Raw genomic sequence first — 26,547 nt, 5'->3', positions numbered from 1 at the left:
TTGACAAGGATATTGTGTGCCTGCTGTGTTGAGAAGAATTCTGAGGGGCTGCTCTATTGAGGAAATATCTGAGAGGTGTTGTATTAAGAGGGGTTCCGAGGACTGCTTGTTGCAAAGTATTCTGAGGGATATGTGGTGAGCAGCATTCTGAGAAGCTGCTGTGTGGCAGAGGATCTGAAGGGCTGTCATATCAAGAAGGATCTGGGGTGCTACCTTGTTGAAAAGGATCTAGGTGCCTCTGTGCAGAGGAGGATTCTAAGAGGATGCCATGTTGAGAAGGATCTGTGGGCTGCTGTGTTGGGATGGATCCTGAGGAACTGCCTGTATGAGAAGAGTTCTGAGATGCTGTGGTGTTGAGAAGAATTCTGAGGTGCTGCAATGCTGAGAAGGGTTCTGAGCAGCTGCTGTGTTGAGAAAGATCTGATGTAGTGTCATTGAGGGGTTACCATATTAGGAAGGACTTGAGGTACTGCCATGTTGAGAAGGATTTTGAGGGGCCAGATTATTTAGATGGATCCTTGAGGAGCTCCTAAGTTGATGAGAGTTTTAAGGGACAGCTGTTTTGCAAAGGATCGCAGCTGCTGCCATGCTGAGAAGGATCTAGATGCTTCCGTGTAGAGGAAGATTCTGAGAAGATGCCGTGTTGAGAAGGTTCTGTGACTGCCATGTTGGATAGGTTCTGTGGAACTGCCTGTTTGGGAAGAGTTTTGAGGGGCTGCTGTGTTAAAAAGGTATCTGAGTGACTGTGATATTGGGTAGGATTCTGAGGGCCTCTGTGTTGAGAATAATTTTAGGGGCTGCCGTGTTTCTGAGGATTCTCAGAAGCTGCTGTGTTGAGATGATTCTGAGGGGCTGCCTTGTTGAGAAGGACACTGTGGACCTGTAGTTTTCAGAAGGATTCTGTGGGGCTGCCATATTGGGAAGATTCTGAGGTGTTGTGATTAAGAAGGATTCTGAGTGGTTGTCCTGATGAAAAGAATCCTGTGAGGCTTCCTCATGGGCTGGATTTTCACGGTTTCCTGTGATGGAAGGATGGATTTTGAGGGCCTCAGTGTTGAGAAGAATCTTAGGGGCTGTCATGTTGTGAAGAATCTGAGGGGCTGTGGTGTTGAGAAGGATGCTGAGGTACTTTCATGTTGAGTAAGATTTTGAGGTGCTTCACGTTGAGAAGGATTCTGAGGGCCTGCTGTGTTGGGAAGAATCTGAGTGGCTGTTGTGTTGAGAATGATTCTTAGGCATGCCATGTTGGTAAGGTTTGTGAGTGGATGCCATGTTGGTAGGAATTCTGAGGTGCAATTGGGTTGAGGAGGATTCTGAGGGAATTACATGTTGAGAAGGATTTGAGTGGTTGCCATGTTGGGAGGGATTCTGACGGCTTCAGTTCAGTTCAGTTAAGTCGCTCAGTTGTGTCTAACTCTTTGTGACCCCATGAATCGCAGCATGCCAGGCCTCCCTGTCCATCACCAACTCCCGGAGTTTACTCAAACTCATGTCCATCGAGTCAGTGATGCCATCCAGCCATCTCATCCTCTGTCATCCCCTTCTCCTCCTGCCCCCAATCCCTCCCAGCATCAGGGTCTTTTCCAATGAGTCAACTCTTCGCATCAGGTAGCTAACCTATTGGAGTTTCAGCTTCAGCATCAGTCCCTCCAGTGAACACCCAGGACTGATCTTCTTTAGGATAGACTGGTTGGATCTCCTTGCAGTCCAAGGGACTCTCAAGAGTCTTCTCCAACACCACAGTTCAAAAGCATCAATTTTTCAGCACTCAGCTTTCTTTAGACTCCAACTCTCACACCCATACACGACTACTGGAAAAACCATAGCCTTGACTAGACTAACTTTTGTTGGCAAAGTAATGTCTCTGCTTTTTAATATGCTATCTAGGTTGGTCATAACTTTCCTTCCAAGGAGTAAGTGTCTTTTAATTTCATGGCTGCAATCATCATCTGCAGTGATTTTGGAGCCCCCAAAAATAAAGTCCAGTACTGTTTCCACGTTTCCCCATCTATTTCCCATGAAGTGATGGGACCAGATGTCATGATCTTAGTTTTCTGAATGTTGAGCTTTAAATGAACTTTTTCACTCTTCTCTTTCACTTTCATCAAGAGGCTTTTTAGGTCCTCTTCACTTTCTGCCATAAGGGTGGTGTCATCTGCATATCTGATGTTATTGAATTTCTCCTGGCATTCTTGATTCCAGCTTGTATTTCATCCAGCCCAGCGTTTCTCATGATGTACTCTGCATATAAGTTAAATAAGCAGGGTGACAATATACAGCCTTGATGTACTCCTTTTCCTATTTGGAGCCAGTCTGTTGTTCTATGTCCAGTTCTAACTGTTGCTTCCTGACCTGCATACAGGTTTCTCAAGAGGCAGGTCGGGTGGTTTGGTAATCCCATCTCTTTCAGAATGTTCCACAGTTTATTGTGATCCGCACAGTCAAAGGCTTTGGCATAGTCAATAAAGCAGAAATAGATGTTTTTCTCTTTTACTTTTTCAGTGATGCAGTGGATGTTGGCAATTTGATCTCTGGTTCCTCTGCCTTTTCTAAAACCAGCTTGAACATCTGGAAGTTCACGGTTCATGTATTGCTGAAGCCTGACTTGGAGAATTTTGAGCATTACTTTACTAGCATGTGAGATGAGTGCAATTGTGCGGTAGTTTGAGCATTCTTTGGGATTGCCTTTCTTTGGGATTGGAATGAAAACTGACTTTTTCCAGTCCTGTGGCCACTGCTGAGTTTTCCAAATTTGCTAGCATATTGAGTACAGCACTTTCACAGCATCATCTTTCAGGATTTGAAATAGCTCAGCTGGAATTCCATCACCTCCACTAGCTTTGTTCCTAGTGATGCTTCCTCAGGCCCACTTGACTTCACGTTCCAGGATGTCTGGCTCTAGGCGAGTGATCATACCATCATGATTATCTGGGTCGTGAAGATTTTTCTTGTACAGTTCTTCTGTGTATTCTTGCCACCTCTTAATATCTTCTGCTTCTGTTAGGTCCCTGCCATTTCTGTCCTTTATTGAACCCATCTTTGCATGAAATGTTCCCTTGGTATCTCTAATTTTCTTGAAGAGATCTCTAGTCTTTCCCATTCTGTTGTTTTCCTCTATTTCTTTGCATTGATCCCTGAGGAAGGCTTACTTATCTCTCCTTGCTATTCTTTGGAACTCTGCATTCAAATGGGAATATCTTTCCTTTTCTCCTTTGCTTTTTACTTCTCTTCTTTTCACAGCTATTTGTAAGGTCTCCTCAGACAACCATTTTGCCTTTTTGCATTTCTTTTCCATGGGGATGGTCTTGATCCCTGTCTCCTGTACAATGTCACAAACCTCCATCCATAGTTCTTCAGGCACACTGTCTAGCAGATCTAGTTCCTTAAATCTATTTCTCACTTCTGCTGTATAGTCATAAGGGATTTGATTTAGGTCTTACCTGAATGGTCTAGTGGTTTTCCCTACTTTCTTCAATTTAAGTCTGAATTTGGCAATAAGGAGTTCATGATCAGAGCCACAGTCGGCTCCCATTCTTGTTTTTGCTGAGGGCTTAAGAATCCTTAATTCTGAGTGTTAAGAAGCATCTTAGGGGCTGCCATGTTGAGGAAGATTAGAAAGAGTGCCTTTTGAGATGGATTTCGATGGCCTCCTTGTTTAGAAGATTGTTGGGGGTTGCTGTGTTGAGAAGGATCTGAGGAGTAGCTGTGTTGAAAGAATTCTGAGAGATGCTTTGTTTAGATGTATTCTGAGAGGTTGCTTTCTCGGGAAGGATTCTTAGTGCCTCCATGTAGAGCAGAGTCGTAGGGGCTGCCATGTTGAGAAGGATTTAAGGGACTGTGTTCAGGATGATTTGTGCTGCTGCCGTATTGAGAAGGTTCTGAGGTACCACAGTGTTGCGAAGGATTCTAAGGGGCTGCAGTGTTCACAAGGATTATGAGGGACCTGAATGTTGAAAAGAATCTTAGGAGCTGCTGTGCTTTAGAGGATACTAAGGGTCTGCCACGTTGAGAAGGATTTGAGGAGTTGTTGTGTTCAGAAGGATTCAGAGGGACTGCCATGTTGAAAATGATTATGAGGGACTGCAGTGTTGAGTAGAATCCTGAGGGGGTGCCATATCAGAAGGATTGTGAGGGCCTCTGTGTTGAGAAGAATCTTAGGGTCTACCTTGTGATGTTCTGAGGGGCTTCTGTGTTCAGAAGGCTGCTGAAGGGTGATAGCATTGGGAAGCGTCTGTGGTGCTGCCATGTTGAGAAGGATTCTAAGTGGCTGTTGTGTTGAGGAGTCTTAGGGACTGCCATGTTGAAAATGATTTTGAAGGGCTGCTGTGTTGAGGATTCTGAATGGCTGATCTTTGGGAAGGAAGTGAGGGATTGCCATATTGAGAAGATTTTGTGGGGCTGCTGGGTTGGGAAGGATTCTGAGGGCTTCTATAAAGAAAATTATTCTGAAGACCTGCTGTGTTAAGGAGGATTCTGAGGTGCTGCCTTGTTGACAAGGATACCGAGGGCCTATAGTGTTGGGAAGGATTTCATGGGACTCGCATGTTGGGACGGTTTTATAATGCTGTGGTTTAGATGTATCCTGAGGCCTACTGTGTAAGAAGGATTCTAGGGGCATTTGTGTTGAGAAGGATGTGGGTGACTTCTGTGTTCAAAAGGATTCTGAGGGGCTTCAGTGTTGAGGAGGATCTGAGGCAGTGGAGTAAGTCATTTTGAGTAAGATTTTGAGGTCCTCCATGTTAAAAAGGATTCCAAAGACCTGTTGTGTTGGGAAGAATCGGTGAAGTTGTTGTGTTGAGAATGATTCTGAGGCATGTGTGTTGGGAAGGATTGTGAGCAGATGCTATTAGTAAGAATTCTGAGAGGCTGCTGTGTTGAAAAATATTTGAGGGTCCACCACATTGAGAAGAATTTGGGAGGGCTTGATGTTGAGGATCTAAGGTACTGCCTTGTCGAGAAGGATTCTGAGGGCCTGCAGTGTTCAGAAGGACCTGAGGGGCTGCCTCATTGGGAACAATTCTCAAGGGATGTAGTATTGAGAAGAATGTTAGCAACTACCATTTGGGAAGGATTCTGAGGGGCTGCCATGTGAGAATGATTCTAGGGGCTCCATGATGAGAAGAATTGTAGGAGCTGCCATGCTGGAAGTATATTGAGGGCCTCGATGTTGAGAAGAATCTTAGGAGGTGCTGTGTTTTGGAGGATTCTCAAGAGCTGTGGTGTAGAGGAGGATCTAGGTGCTGCCATGTTCAGAAGGATTTTGAGGGGCTCTGGTGTTCAGATGGATCCTTGAGAGGCTGCCGAATTGATGAGGGTTTTGAGTGGTGGTGGTGGTGGTTTAGTCACTGAGTCATGTCCGACTCTCGTGACCCCATGAACTGTAGCCTGCCAGGCTCCTCTGTTCATGGGATTCTCCAGGCAAGAATACTGAAGTGAGTTGCCATTTCCTTCTCCAGGGGATCTTCCCGACCCAGGAATCAAACCTGGGTCTCCTGCATTGCAGGCAGATTCTTTACCAACTGAGCTATGAGGGAAGCCCAATTATTAAAGATGCCAAGGATCTCAGATGCTACCATACTGAGAAAGATTATGTGCTGCTGTGTTGGGACAGTTTCTGAGGCATGGCCTGTTTGGGAAGAGTTCTGATGGGCTGCCATGTTGAGGAGGATTCTGACTATCGCCATGTTCAGAAGAATTTTAGGGGTTGCTGTGTTTTGGAGGATTCTCAGAAGCTATTGTGTTGAGAAGGACACTGAGGACCTGCAGTGTTTGAAAAGATTCTGTGGGGCTGCCATATTGCGAAGGATCTGAGTAGACGTGATGTTGATAAGGATCTGAGTGACTGTCCTTTGAGAAGGACCCTGAGGGGAGTGCTGTATTGGGAAGGATTCTCGTGGGCTGCTGTGTCAGAAGGATTCTGAGAGCCTCAGTGTTGAGGAGAATCTTAGATGCTGCCATCATGGGAATAATCTTAGCTGCTGCAGTGGTGGGAATGATTCTGAAGGGCTGCCATGTCAAAAGGATTCTGAGGGCTTTTGAGTTATGAAGAATTAGAGAAGCTGCGGTGTTGAGGGCTCTTCTGAGACAGTGTCATGTTGAGTAGATTTTGAGGTGCTCCCTGTTGAAAACGATTCTGAGGGCCTGTGTGTTGTGAAGGATTCTTTGGGGCTGCTGCATTTAGGTGGATTCCTGTGGGCTGTCATTTTGAGAAGAATTCTAGGGGCTGTCATGTTGGGAAGAATCTTAGCTACTGCTGTGTTGATGAGAATTCTGAGTGGCTCCCACGTTGGGAAGGATTCTGATAGGCTGCCATGTCAGGTTTCTGAGGGCTTTTATTTTGAGATGTATCTTAGGGGTTACCATCTTAAGAAATAACAAGCTGGCTACCTGGCGAGATGGATTCTGATGGCCTCTGTGTTTAGAATAATCTTAGGGGCTGCTGTGTTAAGAAAGATTCTTAGAGTCTCCATGTGGAGCAGAATATTTGGAAATGCTGTTGAGAAGAATCTGGGGGACTTCTGTTCAGAATGATTCTGAGGGGTTGCAGCATTGGGAAGGATCTGAAGTGCTGCCTTGTTGAAAAGGTTTTTCTGAGTTTTTACTGTGTTTGGAAGGATGTAAGGGACCCACTATGTCAAATGTATTGTGAAGATATCTGTGTTGATGAGTTCTTAGGGGCTGCCACGTTGAGAAGGATTCTGAGGGACTGCTGTGTTGGGAAAGATTCTGAGGACCTGCAGTTTGGCGAAGGATTCTGAGGTGCTGCTATATAGAAAATAATCCTGAAGGGCTACTATGTTGAGCAGCATTCTGATCTGCTGTCATGATGAGCATTTTGAGTGGCTACTGTGTGAAAAAGATTGTGAGGGCTTTTGTGTTGATAAGAATCTCATGTGCTGCCATGTTGAGGTGGGGCTAATCTGTTGAGAAGGATTCTCTGAGCCTCCATGTTTTGAAGATTCTTAGAGGTTGCTGTGTTAGGAAAGATCTGAGACCTGGTTGTGTTGGTAAGCATTGTGAGGTGCTGCCAGGTTGAACAGGATTCTGAGGGGCTGCCATATTAATAAGAATTCTGAGGGGCTGCCACATTGAAAATGTTCTCTGGAGTTGCTGTGTTGAGAAGGATTCTGAGGGGCTGCTGTGCTGAGGATTCTGAGTAGCTGCCTCACTGGGAAGGATATGAGGGGCTGTTCTAGAGGATTCTGAGGGGATGCAGTGTTAAGGTGGATTCTGAAGAGTTGCCATATTGAGGAGGATTCGAGGTGCTGCCTTATTGAGAAGAAAATTCTGAGTGGCTGCTGTATTGGAAGGATGTGAAGGGCTGCCATGTTGAGAAGGATTTGGGGCTGCTGGGCTGAGAAGTATTCTGTGTAGCTGCTGTGTTGAGGAGGATTCTGAGGTTCTGTCTTATTGAGATGACTCTGAGATTCTGCCATGTTTAGAATGATTGTAATGAGCTGCCATGTTCAGAAGGATTCTGGGGGCCTCCGTGTTAAGAGGGCTCTTAGAGGCTGCCATCCTTTAGAGAATTCTCAGAAGGATATGAGGACTGCTGTATTCAGAAGATTCTGAAATTCTGCCATGTTGAAAATGATTTTGAGGGACTGCATATTAAGGGGGATTCTGAGCTGCTGTCTTGTTCAGTGTTCTGAGAGCCTGCAATGCTGAAGAGAATCTTAGTGGGTGCTGTACTTTGGAGGATTCTCACAGGCTGCCATGTTGAGAAGGATCGGAGGAGCTGCTTCGTTCAAAAGGATTGTGAGGGGCTGTCATGTTGAAAATGATTTTGAGGGGCTGTGTGTTGGGAAGGATCCTGAGGGGTTGCCGTGTTGGAAAGGCTTGTGAGGAGCTATGTGTTGGAAAGGATTCTGAGGGCTTCCATGTTGAGAAGAATGTTAGGAGCTGTCATGTAGAGATGTTCTGATGGTTTTAATTTCTGTGTTCAGAAGGCTACTGCAGGGCTACAGCATTGGGAAGGATCTGAGGTGCTGCCATGTTGAAAATGATTTTGACAGGTGGCTGTGTTGAGGATTCTGAATGGCTGCTCTTAGGGAAGGAAGTGAGGGACTGTTGCATAGAGTAGTTTCTGAGGAGCTGCTGTGATGGGAAGGATTCTGAGGAATTACCTGTTTGGGAAGAGTTCTGAAGGACTGCTGTGTTGAGAAGGATTCTGAGAAGTTTTGGTGTTGGGAAGTATTCTGAGGGCCTCTCTGTTGAGAAGAATTTTTAGGGGCTGCTGTGCTTTAGAGGATTCTCAGAAGCTGCTGTGTTGAGAAGATTCTGATGGGCTGATGTGTTGAGAAGGACACTGAGTGGCTGTAGTATTTGGAAGGAGTCTGTGGGCTGCCATATTGGGAAGGATCTGAGGAGATGTGATGTTGAGAAGGATTTTAAGTGGCTGTCCCATTGAGAAGGATCCTGAAGGACTTCCTCATGAATTGCTTTGGCAGAAGGATTCTGAGGGGCCTCAGTATTGAGAAGAATTTTAGGCGCTGCCATGTTGGGGAGAATCTTAGCAGCTGTGGTGGTGAGAACTATTCTGAAAGGCTGCCATGTCAAAAAGATTCTGAGGGCTTTTGTGGTGTGAAGAATCTGGCAGGCTACTGTATTTAGGAGGATTCTGAGGTAGTGTCATGTTGAGTAAGATTTTAAGGTGCTCTCTGTTGTAAATGATGCTGAGAGCCTGCTGCATTGGAAAGGATATGAGTGGCTGTTGTGTTGACAATGATTGTGAGGTATGTTATGTTGGTAGGCATTCCGAGGTGCTGCTGTGTTGAGGAGGATCTGACTGGATTACGTGTTGAGAATGATATGAGGGGCTGCTCCATGTTAGGAAGGATTCTTAGGGGCTGCTGTGTTCAGAAGGATTTTGAGGAGCTTTCATGTCAATGAGGATTCTGAGGGGCAGCTGTATTGGGAAAGGATCTGAGAGGTGTTGTATTAAGAAGGATTCTGATGGCCTGCCAAGTTGCAAAGTATCCTGAGGGATGTGTGTTGAGCAGCATTCTCAGAAGCTGTTCTGTTGTGGAGGATCTGAGGGGCTGCCAAGTTGAGAAGGATTGTACCTGCCTGTCCTGTTGAGGAAGATTCTGAAGTGCTGCATTATTGAGAAGAATTCTCAGTGGCTGCTGTATTTAGAAGGATTCTGGGGGCCTCAAAATGTTGAGAAGAATCTTAGAAGCTGCCATCCTTTGGAGGATTCTCAGGGGTTGCTGTGTTGAAAAGGATAGGAGGGCTGCTATGTTCAGAAGATCTTGAGAGGCTGCCATGTTGAAAATGATATTGAGCAGCTACCATGTTGAGGAGGATTCTGAGCTGCTACCTTGTTGAGAAATATTCTGAGGGCCTCAATATTTGGAAGGATTCTGAGGGTGCTGTGTTGAGAAGAATCTGAAGAGCTACTGTGTTGAGAAGAGTTTGAGAGACTACTGTGTGGAGAAGGAATTGGCATCCCACCCCAGTATTCTTGTCTGAAGAATCCCAAGGACAGAGAAGCCTGGTGGGCTATGTCTGAAGGGTCGCAAAGAGACAGACATGACTGAACGACTAAGCACAAGCATCCTGTGTTGAAGAGGATTTGTGGTGCTGCCATCCTGAAAAGGATTCTGAGGGGCCGTTGTGTTGGGAAGCATTCTAAGGGGCTACAGTGTTCACATGGATTCTACAGGCCTCAGTGTTGAAAAGAAACTTAGGGGCTGCCGTGCTTTCGAGGATTCTCACTTGCTGCCGTGTTGAGAAGGATCTGAGCGTTGCTGTGTTCAGAAGGATTCAGAGGTGCTGCCATGTTAAAAATGATTTTGAGGGGCTGCCATGTTGGCAAGGTTTTGAGGTACTGTGGTTTAGATGGATCTTGATGGCTACCGTGTGAGAATTATAGAGGCTGTGGTTTTGAGAAGGATCTGGTGGGCTTCTGTGTTCAGAAGGATTCTGAGGGGCTGAGGGTTAAGGAGGATTCTGAGGTAGTGTTGAGCTGAATAAGATTTTGAGCTGTTCCATGTTGAGAAGGATTCTGAGGGTCTGTTGTGTTGGGAAGGATCTGTGGAGCTTTTGTGTTGAGAATGATTCTGAGGCATGTGTGTTGGGAAGGTTTGTAAGTGGATGCCATGTTGGTAAGCATTTTGAAGGCCTGTAGTTTTGAGGAAGATTCTGAGGGGCTGTTATGTTGGGAAGAATTCTGAGGAGCTGCCATATTCAGAGGCCCTCTGTGTTGAGAAGTATCTTATGGGCTGCCTTGCTTTGAAGGATTTTCAGGGGGTCCTGTGTTTGATAGATTCTGAGATGCTGCTGTGCTGAGGAGGATTCTGAGGGGCTTCCCTGTCAGAAGGATTTTAAGTATCTCAGTGTTGAGAAGAATCTTAGGAGCTGTTATGCTGGGGAGATCTGAGAGCCTCTTTGTTGGGAGAAATTTGGGACTGCCCTGTGTTGGCGGATTCTCAGAAGTCGATGTATTGGGAAGGATCTGAGAGGCTGCTGTGTTTAGAAGAATTCTGAGAGGCTGCCATGTTAGGAAGGATCTGAGTTGCTGGCACGTTAAAGATTTTTGAGAGGCTGGAATATTTAGACAGATCCTTGAGCAACTGCCGAGTTGATGAGGGTTTTGAGGGGCAGCTATTTTGCAAAGGATCTCAGATGCCCCCATTCTGAGAAGGATCTATGTGCTGCTGTGTTGCGGATTCTGAGGTACTACCTGTTTGGGAAGAGTTCTGAGGGGCTACTGTGTTGAGAAGGATTCTGAGGTGCTGTAGTGTTGGTGGGGATTCTGAGGGCCTCCATATTGAGAAGAATTTTGGGGGCCACCGAGTTTTGGAGGATTCTCAGAAGCTGCTGTGTTGAGAAGATTCTGAGTGGTTGTCCTGTTGAGAAGGATCCTGAAGGGTTGCCATATTGGGAAGGATTCCCAAGGCCTGCTGTGTGAGAAGGATTGTGAGAGCCTCAGTGCTGAGAAGAATATTAGGTGTCGCCATGTTAGGAAGAATCTTAGCAGCTGCAGTGGTGGGAACAATTCTGAATGGTGGCCATGTCAAAAGGTTTCTGAAGGCTTTTGTGTTGTCAAGAATCTGAGGGGCTGTGGTGTTCAGGAGGATTCTGAGATAGTGTCATGTTGAGTAAGATTTTGAGGTGTTCCATGTTGACAGGGATTCTGGGGATCTGCTGTGTTGGGAAGGACCTGAGGGGCTGTTGTGTTGAGAATGATTCTGAGGCATGCCATGTTGGTAAGAATTCTGAAGTGCTGCTGTGTTGAGCATCTGCGTGGATTACAAGTTGAGAAGGATCTGAGGGCCTCCTGTGTTGGGAAGGATTCTTAGGGGCTGCTGTGTTTATATGGATTCTGAGGGGCTGTCATTTTGAGAAGATCTTAGGGTTTGTTGTGTTGAGAATTCTGAGTGGCTGCTGTGTCAGAAGGATTCTGAGGGCTCTTGTGTTGAGAAGTATCTTCGGGGCTGCCACGTTAAGAAGTATCAGAAAAGCTGCATGGTGAGACAGATTCTGATGACCTCTGTGTTTAAAAGAATCTTAGGGGCTGCTATGTTGAGAAGGATTCGGAGGGGGTTCAGGGTTGAAGAGTATTTGAGGTAGTGTTGTGTTGAGTATGTTTTGGAGGTGCTCCATGTTGAGGATTGTGGGAGCCTACTGTGATGGGAAGGGTCTGAGGGACTGTTTTGCTAAGAATGATTCTGAAGCATGCCATGTAAGTAAGAATTCTGAGATGCTGCTGTGTTTAGGATGATTCTGAGGGCTGCTATGATGAAAATGATTTTGAAGAGCTGCCGTGTTGAGGAGGATTCTGAGTTGCTGCCTTGTTGAGAAGGATATTGAGGGCCTTCAGTGTTTGGAAGGATTCTGAGGGACTGCCATGTTGGGAAGGTTCTGAGGTGTTGTGACTTAGGTGGATCCTGAGGGCTACTGTGTGAGAAGGATTCTAGGGGCTGTTGTGTTGAGAAGAATGTGGGTGGCTTCTGCTTTCAGGAGGTTTCTGAAGGGGTGCAGTGTTGAGGGGGGGTCTAAAGCAGTGTGGAGTTGAGTAAGATTTTGAGGTTGAGAAGGATTCCTAGGATCTGTCATTTTGGGAAGGTTTCAGGCTCAGGTGGCAGATCCCCAAGGGCCCGCAGCCTGTGTTATGTGGAGCAGAAGCAGCTAGCTCAGCCCCGCCCTAATTCTCCTCCTCTACTCGGGCCATCTAATAATGGGGTCACCCTGGGGCGGGCTCTCGGGGCTCGCTGCCTCTCCTTCCCTCCCTTTCCGCAGTGTGGGACTTCCTCCTGCCCAGCGCCCCGCCGGCCCTGCAGCCCTGGTACACCGACGAGCGCTTCACCCTGACCCTGCTCTGCGCACTGGTCATCCTGCCCCTCTCCACGCCGCGGGAGATCGGCTTCCAGAAACACACAAGGTACGGGCTGCAGGCCCCTCCTGGGGGCAAGAACTGGGGCTGGGTCCCCACCTTGGCTGGCGTTTGGGGGTGGTTTCTGTCCAGGGATAGGGGAGCTGCCAGCATGGTTCTTCCCATTGGGAGAAGAGGAAAGAAATGTTAAATTACGAAAGTCATTCGTGTGCGTGATAGAAAATACAGATAAACAGAAAAGAAAATTGCCTGTAATAACAGGGCCTCCATTTTGTTAGTTAATGATCGCAGGCTTTTTTGCACCCACACACACACCAGGCACAGAGACACACACACACACACTTTTTTCATTTCACAGTCTGAGGCTGCACATATACTTTTGAGAAAATAAAAGCCTGGCAAAAACCTTCACACAAGTGTGCCGCCCACCTTTCCCTGCCGTGGAGAGCAGTAGAGCTGAGCAACAGCGGGCAGGACCCCAGAGCCCCCCGGCGCCCCCAGCCCTCCCCAGCCAGTCCTTCTGCACGCTGTGGCTGCTTAGATGCTGGATCCCGGGGGCCGTGTGGCTGTTGCTGGAGAGGTGGGGCGCCCGTGGTAATCACAGCCTCGCAGGTCCCACTGCTTGGCATGAGGGTGTCCCTGCCTGGAATGCCCTTCCTGCTGTCCCCATTATACAGATAATTGGGGCCCAGACAGGAAGAACTTGCCCGACCCCTTGCCAGTGTGGGCCGAGCTCACACCGACACCCGCTCTGTATGGCTCCCCAGGCACTGCCTCACCACCGGTCGCCCTCTGACGCCGCACTCTCTCGTGTGTTAGCATCCTAGGCACCCTGGCTGCCTGCTACCTGGCCCTGGTCATCGTGGTGCAGTACTACCTGAGGCCCCAAGACCTCGCCCGTGAGCCCCACCTGGCGTCCAGGTGGGTCTGGGGGATGGCTTCCGGGGGCTTCTTCGAGGGGCAAGGGCAACTTACCCATCCTCCATGGTTTGCACAGAGCCCTGGCTCGTCTCATGAAATTCTTCAGGTCTCTGATGTGGTAGAGCTCAGCAAAAGCTCCTTTCCTTGTTCAGAACCACTCAGCTGCTGCTAGTGAGGACAGGGTGAGGGACACGGAAGAACTACACACCCCGTCAGCTGGGGGCTCCTGGGCTGTTGCAGATGTGCCCCACAGCGTGGAAGCACAGGACCAACCAGCAAGATGCGGAGGCCAGAGAGGCCTGAGCGAGGCCAGAAGTGGAGGAATCCTGTAGGGATTTGGACCTGCCGGGAGGACTGCTGTTTTGCATGGAAGCCATGTCAGGGTTTTGATCACAGCCTGGCCTTGAAATCAAATCTGGTGGCAGGCCAGCTCCAGAGGCCTGTGACCTGTGACATCACCCAGGTCCCAGGCTCAGAAGGACACCGCCCTTGGTTTAACACCCTGCTGTCACCATCTTGAGATTCTTCATGGCTCCTGAACAAGGACCGGCATGTTCATTTTGCACGTGGTCCCACAAATTCAGGAGGGGCAGGTCCTTCCTGCCCCCTCAGTGTCCTGAGCTGCCAACGCTCTTTGGTGCTCCTTGGCCTGCAGGGTGTGGACCTTCCTGGAGAATAGATCAGAGGTGGAGCAGGAGAGAGAGGAAAGTCTGGGGTGACTCTGAGCTTTGAGCAGGAGGACGAAGGGCCATGCTGCTTCCTGGACTGTGTGGGATGGGGAGGAGCAGGTGGCTGGGGGAGGGTTTTGGTGGGGACATGTTAGGTGGGAAAGGCTTTGAGACACTAAAGACATCAGGGAGCTGTCAGATTGGAGTTCAGAGAGGCCCCGGCTGGAAGGAGAAATGTCAACCCAGAGGTGGCATGCAAGGGCTGTGTGAAAATTGTAACAGCCAGTGGTCCTCCACCCAATCCTGGGGGCCCAGGAGAGGAATGGCAAGTTGGGAGCACTGTTCGCCTCCTGGAGCTGCTTGTTCTACCACAACTGGGAGGCTGAAAGCAGCAGAAATCCCTCCCCTTGGTTCTGGAAGCTAGAAACTGAATATGAAGGTGTCAACAGGGTTGCGCTCCCTCAGGAGGCTCTGAGGAGGGTCCTTCCTGCCCCCTCAGTGTCATGAGCTGCCAGCCTTCTTTGGCGCTCCTTGGCCTGCAGGCGCTTCACTCTAGCCTCAGCGCCATCCTGACACAGCTCTCCCTGGGTATGTGTTTTCTCTTCCCTTAAGGGCACCAATCGTTGGATCAACTCCCAGCCTGCTCCAGTATGACCTCGTCTTAATTTAACCAGTTATATCTACAAAGACCCTTTTTCCAAATAAAGTTTCATTCTGAGATTCCCAGTGGATATAAGTTTGGGGGTGGGGGCGGTCACTATAAACCCAGGACAGATGATGATAGAAGCTGGATCTCAGAGGTCAGTGAGCAAAATTTCAAGAATTTTAGAGTGTTCACCAACGAATACTGCTCCTGGGTCACATGGGACTGAGCCCTGACGCTGGATTTAGCCACAGAGGCCAGTCTTGATGTGGCTGAGTCTCGTCAGGGCAGGAGCTGGGGATAAGGCCCAGGTGGACTGGGGTCGGGAGAGAGGTCTTCTGAGCAGGGGAGGAGAGGAGTAGGCAGGAGGCGGGGCTCAGCGGCCCCCACACGCCCGTACACTGATGGGGTAGTCCAACAGAGTGGGAAACCTGGCAGGAGAGGGCTGGATCCACTGCTGACCTGCGGCCCTGAGTCCACTCGGGGGAGGGTCTCGTGCCCTAGAGGTGCATCCTCCAGGGCCGGAACTCAGATGGCATCACCCACAGGAACAGGAGGGGACAGTGCACGTGGCCCAGAGGATGCAGGCAGGCAGATGGAGCAGCGGAAACGTGGGCTGTGAGAAGCCGGCCGTCTGCTGACAGTGCTGTTGAGGAAGGTCTGGGAAGGCGGGGCTTGGCTGGGGGGAGCCCCGGGCTGCATCCAGAGTTAAGAGTCAGCAGGAAACACGGCACAGAAGGGAGATGCCACTGTGCAAGCCTCCTGTGGCTGCTGTAGCAAGTTACTGCCAAACACGGTGACTCAAAACTACACAAGCTTCTTATCTCCTGATGTCAGAAGTCCACAATGAGTCTCGCTGGGCTGAACGCGAGGGGTCAGCCATGCTGTGTTCTTTCGGGAGGTCTAGACAAGAATCCATCTCCTGGCCTTTCCCAGTTCCTAGGGGTACCCACTTTCCTTGGCTCGTGGCCCCTCCACAGTCTTCACAAGCCAGCAAGGTTCCATCTCTCTGATCTTGCTTCTGTGGTCACAGCTCCCTCTGACCACAGCTGGGGAAGGTTTTCTGATGGCAAGGATCAGTATGATATATGGGGCCTAGATAATCCGGGGTCATCTCCCATCTCAGAGTCCTGACCTTCATCACGCCTGCAGAGTCCCTTGTAGGTTATAAGGTCACAAACTCCCAGCTTCCCAGGATTAGGACGGGGGAATCTTTGGGGACCATTACTCTAGCACAACCAGGAAACCCTGGTTGTATAGTGGGTGCTATTTATGCCCCCCCAACTGTGTGTCCCCAAATCTGCTGGAGGTCAGAACCTGGAGCTGCTTGAAATGGAAGCTGGAGGGCCACCCATTGGGGGCCACTGAGAGTGTTTGACCTCAAGAGTCTGCCCCATGCACCCCTCAGTTCTCTTAGGCCGCTTAGAGGTCAAACCATCCTTGTCCTATTGGGGTCTGTTTGGATGTTGCCTGTGCCCTGCCCCCCCACCCCCAGCCCCTAACCTCACTGGGACAGGCAGCCTCCAAGGAGGCTGGGAGTTCCTCCTAGCCATGTCCTGCCCACATTCTGCCTGCATGGAGACTGTCAAGTTGTCAAACGTCAGCACAGATGTACTTAAAAGTGTAGCACTTTACATGCAGCTTCTGCCACCCCTCAACCCTGGAGTGGATGTGGTTATTAAAATCTGCCTTAGAGTCATGCTTCGTTACAACTTGCTTGTATTATTAAAACTCATCTTTAAGTTGATGGTCATTTTGAGTTTAACTTTTCGTGACAAATGCCCATTTTCATCTCTTTACAGTCCCTCCTCCTGGACCTCTGTATTTAGTGTCTTCCCCACCATCTGTTTTGGATTTCAGGTAACCTTGGCGTCTGTGTTGAGGAGGGAAGCATTTGCAGGCTGTGGTGACTGCCTGCTCCCTTGGGGGCGAGTGGCCTCCCTGTCGGGGGAGGGGGAGATTTGCAAACATGTTTCGGGATGAACCAGGCTGTCTCTAGGGAACCGTGCCTATGGGTTGGCATCTGGGCTCAGAGAGCTCTGAATTTCTCAGTTCAACCTGGGAACTGGCTCCACTGAGCACCACCAGCAGCAGCCCGTTTGTGGGTCTGAGGTCGAGTGTGGGGTCCAGAACCCGTGCCCGCCTTTGTAAAGTTCTGGTGGCAGTGTCGCCCCACCTGGGGACCCAGAGCCGCCTTCCTGCAGGTGGATTCTGCCACAGGGGCTGGAGGCTTGCAGGCTAGGAGGGCAGGAAGGTGTGCAGGGGTGGGTGCTGGGCAGGATATATAGAATTTGATAGAAAGTCATGGAGTGAGGGCTTCTGTGTATAATCTAGTGGGGGGGCTTCTGCTGCAGCTCTGGGGCGGGGGGTAGATTCAGAGATGCTCTTTGCCAGGCGCTGATGCCTAAGAGGAGTCTTGAGGAATGTGTGGAGGTGGCAGGTACAGGGAGATGCTTCCACTGGAGATCCATGGAGGGGAGGGGTCCCAGGCTGGAGAGCTTCTAAGGTCCGAGTGAGGTGGGTGCTTGGCGAGAGGCTGGAGATGGCTGTAGTGGGGGGTCGGGCTCTGCTCCCTGCCTTCTCGTCTCTCTCGGGGTTCCTCAGTCTTGCCGCAGGTGGCAGCTGACCCCCTTTTTCCATTGCTTATTTTGGAAAGATTTGCCTCTCTCTTAAAGACAACCACCTACCCACCACACTGACAACAAAACCACCCCATGTAGAAGCATGTTCACAAGGCAGAGGGTCTCAGGACTGATGGGGTCTCAGCTTCCTAACCCCAATGTCTTCTCCACTTACCCATCCATCAACTCCTCTTTCTGTTCTTCATCTTGTGTCTTCTCTGAGAACCATTTCTTGGGGGGAAAAAAATCCTGAAACATTTCCATTTCTCTTTTTTATAAATGAGTTGTTGTATCGCTTCTGGGACTTAGCAAGCTGCATACAGGATTTCTCACGTTTCGTCCTACACACCCAATATTTTGAAAGATGTAAAGTGATGATTTTGCTGTCAACTGTCTGGATGGAGTTTAACCAGCCCTCTCTTGGCTGCCCGAGCAGCATATGGTATAGTGGGCTCGCGCCAGCGGAGGGGAGGGGGGCCGCTTTCCAGATGCTTGGAGGGGGTGCCCCCCTCACCTTTGCCTTGGCTCCCTCATCTGATTCTCCTAGCAACCGAGGCCTGGGCTGCAGTTTCCAGGGACACAGGATGCAGAGACAGGGAGTTAGAAGAAAGATGTGGATTGCGGGGTGGGGGTGGGGCTGAGGACCAGTTGCTGAGGCCAGGGAGGGAGCTGCTAGGATCCAGCTTGTGCAATTGGGAATCTGGGGGTTGGGGGACTAGATGTAGGGGAAGGTGGAAGAGAGGAGGGTGAGGGGTAGGGCAGGGCCGTACAGGGAAGTGGGGAGTCCCTGTCGTCGTCAGGAGTTCTGCCTCAGTTCAACCATACCCTTCCCCACACACTTAGCAATGGGGATCCCCCTCCCACCTGTGCAGAATCAGAAAGAGGGGCTTGTGGGGAGCAGGGGTTGGGGTGAGGCTTTGCCCCAGCCGCCCTGGCCACCTGTCATACTTCTCCTTTGTTTTGTTTTAATTGAAGCATGATTGATTTATGATATCTTGTTAGTTTGAGGTGTACAGCACCGTGATTCTGATAACCGAATATATGTATATGTATGTTCTTTTTCAGATTCTCTTCCTTTATAGGTTGTTACAAAATACCGAGTAGAGTTGCCTGTGCTATAAGTGGATCCTTGCGGGTTATCTGTTTTATCTGTAGTTGTAGTTGTGTGTGTATGTTAGTCCCAAAGTCCTATTTTATCCCCCTCCCCCCTTTCCCCTATGGTAACTGTAAGTTTGTTTTCTATGTCTGTGAGTCTGTTTCTGTTAAAAGTTCATTTGTATCTCTGTTTTTTTTTTTTTAAAGATTCCACATATAAGTGATATCATGATATTTGTCTTTCTTAGTATGATAATCTCTAGGTTCTTATATGTTGTTTCAAATGGCATTATTTCATTCCTTTTTATGGCTGAGTAATATTCCGTCGCACGTCTGTACACCACATCTTTCTCCATTCCTCTGTCAGTGGACACTTAGGCTGCTTCCATGTCTTGGCTATTGTGAATAGTGCTGCAGTGGACGTTGGGGTGCGTGTATCTTTTCAAGTCCCATTCCTCCAGATACGTGCCCGGGAGTAGAACTCCTGGATCATATGGCAGCTCTATTCTTAGGTTTTTTTTTTTTTTTTTTATTCTTAGGTTTTTTAAGGAACCTCCATACTGGTCTCCATAGTGGTTGTACCAACTTACATTCGCACCAGCAGTGTAGGGGGTTCCCTTGTCTCCACTCCCTCTCCAGCATTTGTTATTTGTAGGCTTTGAGGATGGCCGTTCTGACTGGTGTGAGGTGGCATACCTCATTGTAGTTACCATTGTTGAGCACCGTTTAACATGCTGGTTGGCCATCTGTGTGGCTACTTTTCTCTTGTTTCTAAACAGCAGCTTTGAGATATGACTTACATGGGGTGCAACTCACCCCTAGGTCTTTGGTATGTTCACAGAGTTGTGCAGCCATCACCACAGTCAATTTTAGAACATTTCCTCACCCCCCAAAGAAACTTGTACCTGTTAGCAATCACTTCCCATCCCCACCTCGTCCCCGCCCAGTCCCTGGCAACCAGAATCTTTCTCAGTGTCTCTGGATGTGCAAAGTAGATAGTCCTCTGTAGCTGGCTTCTTCCACTCTGCATGGTGATTTCAAGGACTGTCTGTGTGGTTGTGTCAGGACTGCATCCCTTTTCACGGCTGAGTGATGCTCTGCTGTCTGCCGAGTCCACAGCTTGCTTTCCCATCCCTCAGCTGGGGGACGTCTGGGCTGTTTACACCTCTTATGCACCACATGCTCCTCTGCCCCGCACCCTATCACTTCGTGACTAGTCAGCCTGCTCTCGGTCAGACGCTGTTCTAGATGCTGTCCCAGAAGGACAGCCCTGCCCTCAAAAGTTTTATGCCCTTGAATAAGACCAAGAGGAACATGACCCAGGAGTCTCGGGACACACAGGGAGGTGGGCAGGGCTCCATCCAGCCACCACCAAGCATCTTTTCCCCAGGCCTGGGTTCCCGAGTGCAGGAGGCAGGGCATTGATGCCTGCTGGTCGAGGGTCCTTTTGTATTTTGGGGGGATTTAAGTGCCCACCGCCTGGCTGAGCCGGCCTGCAGTGGGCTTCCATGAGGTCAGGGAGGTCCCTGAGGTTCGCCTGTTGTAGAAGATGCAGTGGGCTTGCTCTGGGCTGCACGCCACCTCTGTAGCTGGAAGTAGGAGTCCCGTGGCCGAGGTGCCCCAGCCACTCCCAGTGTGTGCTCCACGAGGCTAGGGGCTGTGGGGCTGGTTGAGGGGCTACCCCAGACTCACACCGAGGGGACCAGTGAGGGCCTGAGTGTGAAGAGCTGGGCTGGGCGCCGGAGGCCTCACGGCTGCAGGTGGGGCAAGAAGGATGGATGATCGAGTAATCCCAGGACGGCCCTCAACCAGGGGCCAGATTCCACACTGGGGATGAGCGAGGTGAGTGTGTCTGCTACCACACACCCAACAGACGCTGAGCCAACAAGCCCAGCTGTGCTCACATGGGGGCCAGCGGGAGAGGGTTTTCCTGAAGGTTGAGTAGGAGCTGGCTGGACAAGGGGACACCCCCGGCAGAGCACCCAGCACAGGCGAAGGCCCTGAGGCAGTGGAGAGGGACTGCTGTGGGCTGAGCTTGGTGGGTGAAGGGGGCTCTTGAGTGTGGCGAGTGGCAGGCCTAGACGGTCATCGTGCAGGTTTTGATTGGAAGGGAGTAAGTGAACGTGATGGTGGCAACCCTGTCCCAGGAGCCTGGGAAGTTCCCTGAACCCACAGGGTGTATCCAGAAACAGCAGCTCCTGCCTGGCTGCTCAGCAGGGTCTCCCTGGCTGCCCAGGACCTGCCCTGAGAACGTCACATCATAGGTGGGCTCTTGGCAGTGGTATATGTATTTTAGATTTTTTAAAATGTGATATAGTACATAAAGTGAAAATGAAGTCACTCTGTCATGTCCGACTCTTTGCGACCCCGTGGACTATAGCCCACCAGGCTCCTCCGTCCATGGGATTCTCCAGGCAAGAATACTGGAGTGGGTTGCCATTTCCTTCTCCAGGGGATCTTCCCGACCCAGGGATTGAACCCAGGTCTCCCGCATTGCAGGCAGACGCTTTAACCTCTGAGCCACCAGGGAAGCCCCAATATAGTACATAGGAAGTGTATAAATCATAAGTATGTGTGCTCCCACAAAACCATCACCCCAGTGGGGATGTAGAACATCATCAGCCCCCCAGAATGCTCCCTCAGGAGCACCATCCACCCACCCATACCACTACTCTGCCCTCTGTCACCATAAATGAGGGCTGTCAACTGGGTTAACTTTGCGCCCCTCCCCAGGGGACACCTGGCAATGTCTGCAGACACTTCCGATCGTCACACCCGAAGGGGGCGCTCCTGTCATCTCGTGGTCTGGTCCACGTCACACCGTGCGCAGTACAACCCCCAGCATCAACAGTACCATGATTGAGGACCCCATCCTGGCTTATTTGACTTGTAACTTTTAACTTCACGTACATGAAAACATTCTTCTCTGGCTGCTTTTGCTCCACGTCAGAGCTGCAGGGCCTCTGTGATGGGGAATGCAGTTGTGTTTACCCTTTTCAGTTCCGTGTGATATTCCACACATGGATATCTGATGACTGTCTGCTCTTTGGTGGGCTTTTGGGTCATTGCTCATATTTTGGGACAATGAGACTCTTTAGACGGTGACCTGAGCCCCACTGACCCTGCCCCCCCTTGCAGTGTCACGAAGCCGCTGTGTCCATCTACTGCAGCATGCGCCACCAGAGCCTGGGGCACTGGGCGCTGGTCTCCGTGCTGTCCTTGCTGGCCTGCTGCCTCGTCTACTCGCTGACAGGTAGGGCCCGCCTGGGGTGCCCAGGGCCTGGGGGTGGAGCAGTAGGAGAAATTGGAATCATATGTGACCTGGGCACAGTGCTAAGTGGTTTGAGCACCTATGTGTCTTTGGTCCCTAACGCCCCTGGGAGAGTCCATGATTCATAGAGGAGGACACTCTACCCAGAGGATTGCCTTGGCTCATCCAGGGTCTCCCAACCTCATGTGGGAAAGCTGAGACAGAAACCCTGGCCAACTGTCTCCTACCACCTGCCCTTACCCGCCCCATGCCCTCTCCTGCCCGTCTGGAAGGATGGCAGGAGTGATGCTCTCAGAGTGTTACATCAGGTGTGGTTTACAGGACACCCTCTTGGGTACAGTGGGTTTGAACATCCACACACTGGCGCGGAGGGTCTTCAGAGGTGGCAAGGTGTGGTTCAGAGAAGGGCTGCCACACCCGAGGTCCCACGGCTCATCCAGCCCGGGGCCCAGGCTCAGGCGGGTTCCTGGCTGCTTTCCTCCAGCCCGGCAGCTTTCTCTCTTGCATGACCTGTCGGAGCCTCTGATTCAGGAAGCCCCAGGGTGGCCACAGACATGTTGGGGGCCTGGACATTTGCTGGGTGACCTCTGTCTAGCAGGGCTCTGTGGTCCCTGGGTCGGACCCCATGATTGAGGTTCTCCAGACGCTCGGGGCCAGCACGATCGTGGGACGGGCAAAAAGCCAAAGCGCAGAGGTGGGGTCTCAGGACAGGGCAGGTGACCGGAGCCCGGAGGCAGTGCTGGGTTGTGGGGGAGGGACCTGACCGCTACTGTAATAAGCTGTGTTATTCCAGACAGTTGTTGACACTGGGCCTTGATTTTTCCATCAGAAAAATGGGTGCATGGCCAGCTTCTTTCTCCGGGTACTGTGAGATTCGGGGAACAGGGCACAGAAAGTATAATTCAAAGTGCTTCCAGTCCATCCACCCCTGAGTGGGAACCTTGTATGTGAACCCTGAGCTGTTTGGGAGAAGGACAAAGGGACAGTCTTGCCCAGCAGGACTTGAAGTTAGAAGAACCGAGGATCCTGTAGGCTGAGGACAGGAAAGCCTGGGGAGGTTCTGGAACCTTCTGTCAGCTCCTAGGGGAAACCTCAGCGATGGTGGAGGTGGGTGCTGCCAGTGTGTCGGGGTTGAGATGGGGGACCGGCATTTTTCTCACCAGCTTTCCTGGGTTTCCCTGTGGCCCTCGCAGGTGTGTACGGCTTCCTGACCTTTGGGACAGGTGTGTCTGCTGACATCCTGATGTCCTACCCAGGCAGCGACGGGGTCGTCATTGTTGCCCGGGTCCTGTTCGCCGTGTCCATCGTGACCGCCTACCCCATCGTGCTCTTCCTGGGAAGGTGAGGACAGCTCGGGCACACCCGTCCATCAAGCACTGGCATGTGCTGCGCACCATGCCAGCCTGTGTGTCGTGGGGACGGTCGTCACCTCCCTTTCCTGGAGGAGGAGATGGGGCAGGGGAGTCGGGTGGTTTGCCCAGCGTGGCCCAGCTGGTGTCAGGACTGGAGCCTGGTGCCCTGGCCAAAACTTGACCGCACGGCGAGGCCCCACCCCGTCAGCTCCTCATGTGCGGGGGTCCCTGGGGACCGAGGCCCTGGTGTGGAATGGAAGCCCAGCTGGGTGTGCGGGGCTGCTGGGGGACTCTGGGACACCCAGCGGTGGGTGGGGCTCCCGTGGGAGCCCCGTGGTTTGTGGCCTCCAGATCGGTGATGCAGGACTTCTGGAGGCGGGGCTGTGGTGGGTCTTGTGGGCCGCAGGCCCTGGCTGAGCCCTCGGGGCCATGGGTCCGGGTGCCGCTGACCGTGCTCTGGGTCGCTGTGACGCTCGCCATGGCCCTGTTCCTGCCTGACCTCAGCGAGATCATCGGCATCATCGGCGGCATCAGCTCCTTCTTCATCTTCATCTTCCCAGGTGAGGCCCCGGCTCGCCCAGCCGCCCGCCTGCGGGTCCTTCCCGGCTCCCCACCGTGGGGAGGCCATGTGGAGGTCAGGGGGTGGGGGTCCATGTAGATAGGATGGCTCCCAGCCCTGTTTACTGAGCCGGGCACAGGGCTAGGGCTCTGCACATCTTTCCTCATTAAATATCTCAACAGCCCTTGATGGACATATGAGGCGGGGTGCTGTTATCAGCCCACCCCACAGACGGGAAGACTGAGGCCCTGAGGCCTCTCATGTGAAATAGGTAGCATGTAGCAGGTCTGAGTCAACCTTAGTCACCCTCTCAAGGCTGCCACTCACTGTAGGATTTTATTTTATTTAAATGTTTTCAACTACATGAAACTCGTGTGGTTCAAAGCTGCCCCTCAAACACCTTCCTCCTTCTCCCCTAAACCTGGGAGGTGAATACAGTTTCCATTACTGGTGGGTTCCTAGGAAACCTCAGTGTTAGTGAGGATGATGTGAAATTCCTGTTGAACTGGCCTGACCATTATCTCAGCCTGGGAGACGCAGGGTAGCCAGGCCTGGGGCTCCCGAGGGAGGAGGAGCATACAGGGGCCAAAACCCCAGCCCTGGGCGGCCCCTGGCACTGGAAGGCGGTTTCAGACGGGAGTGGGATCCCATTCTCTCTGCCACCCCCCACCCCCACGCCACCCCCAGCCCTGGTCTGGGTCAGATGGGCTCAGCCATGCAGTATCTTAAACACACAGGATGGGCTTGGCACTCGTGTCCTGGGTGGGGCCTTTTAGCTCCAGCCATTTCCGTGCTGGAAAGGACCGGCTAGGACAGGCTTGGAAGCGGGGAGAGATCACAGGCTCTTTAGGCCCAGCTGTCTGACTTCGAGTCCCAGCAGCACCATTAAAAAAAAAAAAAGGGAAAAAAAAACCCAGACAACACAGGCGCTGGCGGCTGTCAGATGCGTCCCGGGTGTCCGTCCCCGACCTGACCCTGACTCGCACTGTCTCACCAGAGACGAGTGTGGCTGTCACTGTTGCTGGAGAGACTCCGGCACTAGAGGGTGTTGAGCAAGGACCCCACAGCGGTGCCGTGGTCCGTGCGCTCTGCCCTCTCGCCAGGGGCCAGGGGAGTCCGTGGAGCTACTGTGGGCAAAAGCCCTGCTGGCCTCTCGGGTCCCTAGGGGCTGCTGGGTGTTGGCTGAGCCCTGCAGAGCTCGGGGTTGCTTTGGGTTCAGACAAAGAGCTGCGGTGACCCCAACTCTCCCCCGCAGGTCTGTGCCTCATTTGTGCGGTCAACGTGGAGCCCATCGGACCCCGAGTTAAGTGAGTGAGTGCATGCAAGGATGGCGACTGGGCGTGTGCGGGGCTCGGCTCCAGGGGTGTGAGACGTGGTCAGGTCTGCGGGGTCCTGCCGAGGAGGGAACTGCCGGCCAGGCCGGGAGGGGCCCTTGTCTGCACAGTGATGGGGAGCTGAGCCGGGAGGGTCCAAGCCAGCACCCCGCTGAGTCCATGTGTCGCCGTCTTGCACGCCAAGGGCTGTGGTCTGTGGTTGGAGCGGTCTGTGGATTTGGGGTCTTCCTGGCAGCTGGAGCGCTGTAATCGAGCACCCTTCTCCAGGGCAGGTCCTGTCTCCCCGTAGACCCTCTTTCCCCCTGAGGTCATGGTCATGGGCTCCAGTTGGGTGACTTTGGGGTGCCACCACTCAGCCCCGTACAGAAAGATGCGCTCACGTCACAGCAGCCGTGAACGTGGATCCCACCTGCGGGCCTGTGCCTCTTTCTCCCCTTCCTCCGGCCACACGGAGCCCAAGCTTGCTCTTCCCACAGCTGCAGACTCGGCCGGGTTCCCTGCTGGGTTGTGAAGTGTTTTTCTGGAAGCCTCTAAACCTGACTTGGGCTGAGCACCAGCCCTGATGCCTGTAGGGGGGGCCCCCTACGTGGTTTGTTCCCTGTAGTGCTCTTTCAAGTGTTGCTGCTTTTGTGTGGCATCTCTGGCCAGGTTCACAGAGCCGTTACTGATGGGCTTTCAGGGGATTTTTAATCTCAGCGCTGCCTTAGGGCCTTCTGATCCTCCAGAGCTGCTCCAAGGAGCCTGCAGCCCCGTCACGTTCCCTCACTCCCCGCTTCAGCCGGGTGGGTGTTCTTGGCACTGAGCTGCCACTCTGTGATGCTGCATAACTGGAGATGGTCTTTCCATGACAACGGGCCCCGCGGCCTTTGTTAATGGGGCTAGAAATATCCCTGCCGTTTTGCGGGAATCTTATTATCGCGGCTCTTGTCTCGCTGTCTGCCCCGTCTCTCCTGGTTACGTTATGAAGCACACAAGGATGTGGCCTCGGCCACCAGTTCCAGCCACCTCTGTCCCCTCCTCCCTGGCCTCCAGCCGCTGTTCCCATCTGTGTGACTTGGGACTTCTCCTTTGTTACTTTCAGGAGGCTTCAATCCCACCCCCAAGGAAAAGGGGCAAAATGGGGGTTTGAACCTAGTGTTTTCCTCCCCCGTTTCTCTGTCTTTGGTGAAGCACTGGGAGGATGAGGTTAGGAAGTAACAGTTGGGGTGAGAGGTTTAATTTTCTTTTCAACTGCGGGGGTGCTTTATTTCCTGTTGTCTCAGAAACTCATCCCTACAGGTAAGGGGAGGGCAACTGGAATTGTTTCTGAATTGGGCTATTGGGCTTCACGCCATGAGCGTTCGGCATGTGTCTGGCTCTTCTGTGGGAAACTCTGGTAAAGCGCATGGCTGACGTGGGTTCGTTGACTCGGCAGGTGCTGCCTGGAGGCCTGGGGGGTGGTCTCCGTGCTGGTCGGCGCCTTCATCTTCGGGCAGAGCACGGTGGCGGCCGTCATGGAGCTGCTGTGAGGGGCAGCCCGTGCCCGAGCAGGACAGGGGCCCCCATGGCCGCCTGCATCCGGCCGTGAGAACCGTGTGACCTCTTCATAAAGACGCTGGAGAAACTGACTCGTCCGTCCTTCCCAGGCTGCGCCTTCCGGCTTCTGCTGGGTCCCGGGGTGTCTGGTGCAGTGGTGAGAGGTGGCATAGGCCCTGCACGTGACCACAGACCGGGGGCTTCAGGCCAGAGCGGCGGGAGCTCTCA

The 26,547-nt window shown here is 51.7% G+C and overlaps 1 protein-coding gene across 1 annotated transcript in view; it reads left to right on the top strand.

The window, feature by feature from the left end:
* SLC38A8 (solute carrier family 38 member 8) overlaps positions 1–26,312 on the top strand; it is a 39,993-nt gene extending 13,681 nt beyond the window's left edge. The window contains exons 3-10 of the mRNA XM_065920437.1: positions 12,247–12,388; positions 13,160–13,261; positions 16,375–16,432; positions 21,427–21,541; positions 22,753–22,900; positions 23,263–23,471; positions 24,726–24,777; positions 26,219–26,312. Coding sequence (XP_065776509.1) covers positions 12,247–12,388; positions 13,160–13,261; positions 16,375–16,432; positions 21,427–21,541; positions 22,753–22,900; positions 23,263–23,471; positions 24,726–24,777; positions 26,219–26,312 — 920 coding nt within the window. The remainder of the gene's footprint in view (positions 1–12,246; positions 12,389–13,159; positions 13,262–16,374; positions 16,433–21,426; positions 21,542–22,752; positions 22,901–23,262; positions 23,472–24,725; positions 24,778–26,218) is intronic.
* Positions 26,313–26,547: the final 235 nt, after the last annotated feature.

The sequence above is a fragment of the Muntiacus reevesi genome, chromosome 2 (genome assembly GCF_963930625.1).
Source record: "Muntiacus reevesi chromosome 2, mMunRee1.1, whole genome shotgun sequence".
Classification (NCBI taxonomy): Eukaryota; Metazoa; Chordata; class Mammalia; order Artiodactyla; family Cervidae; genus Muntiacus; species Muntiacus reevesi.
The sequence above is the reverse complement of the archived record's forward strand: the minus strand, read 5'-3'. Positions and strand labels throughout refer to the sequence as shown.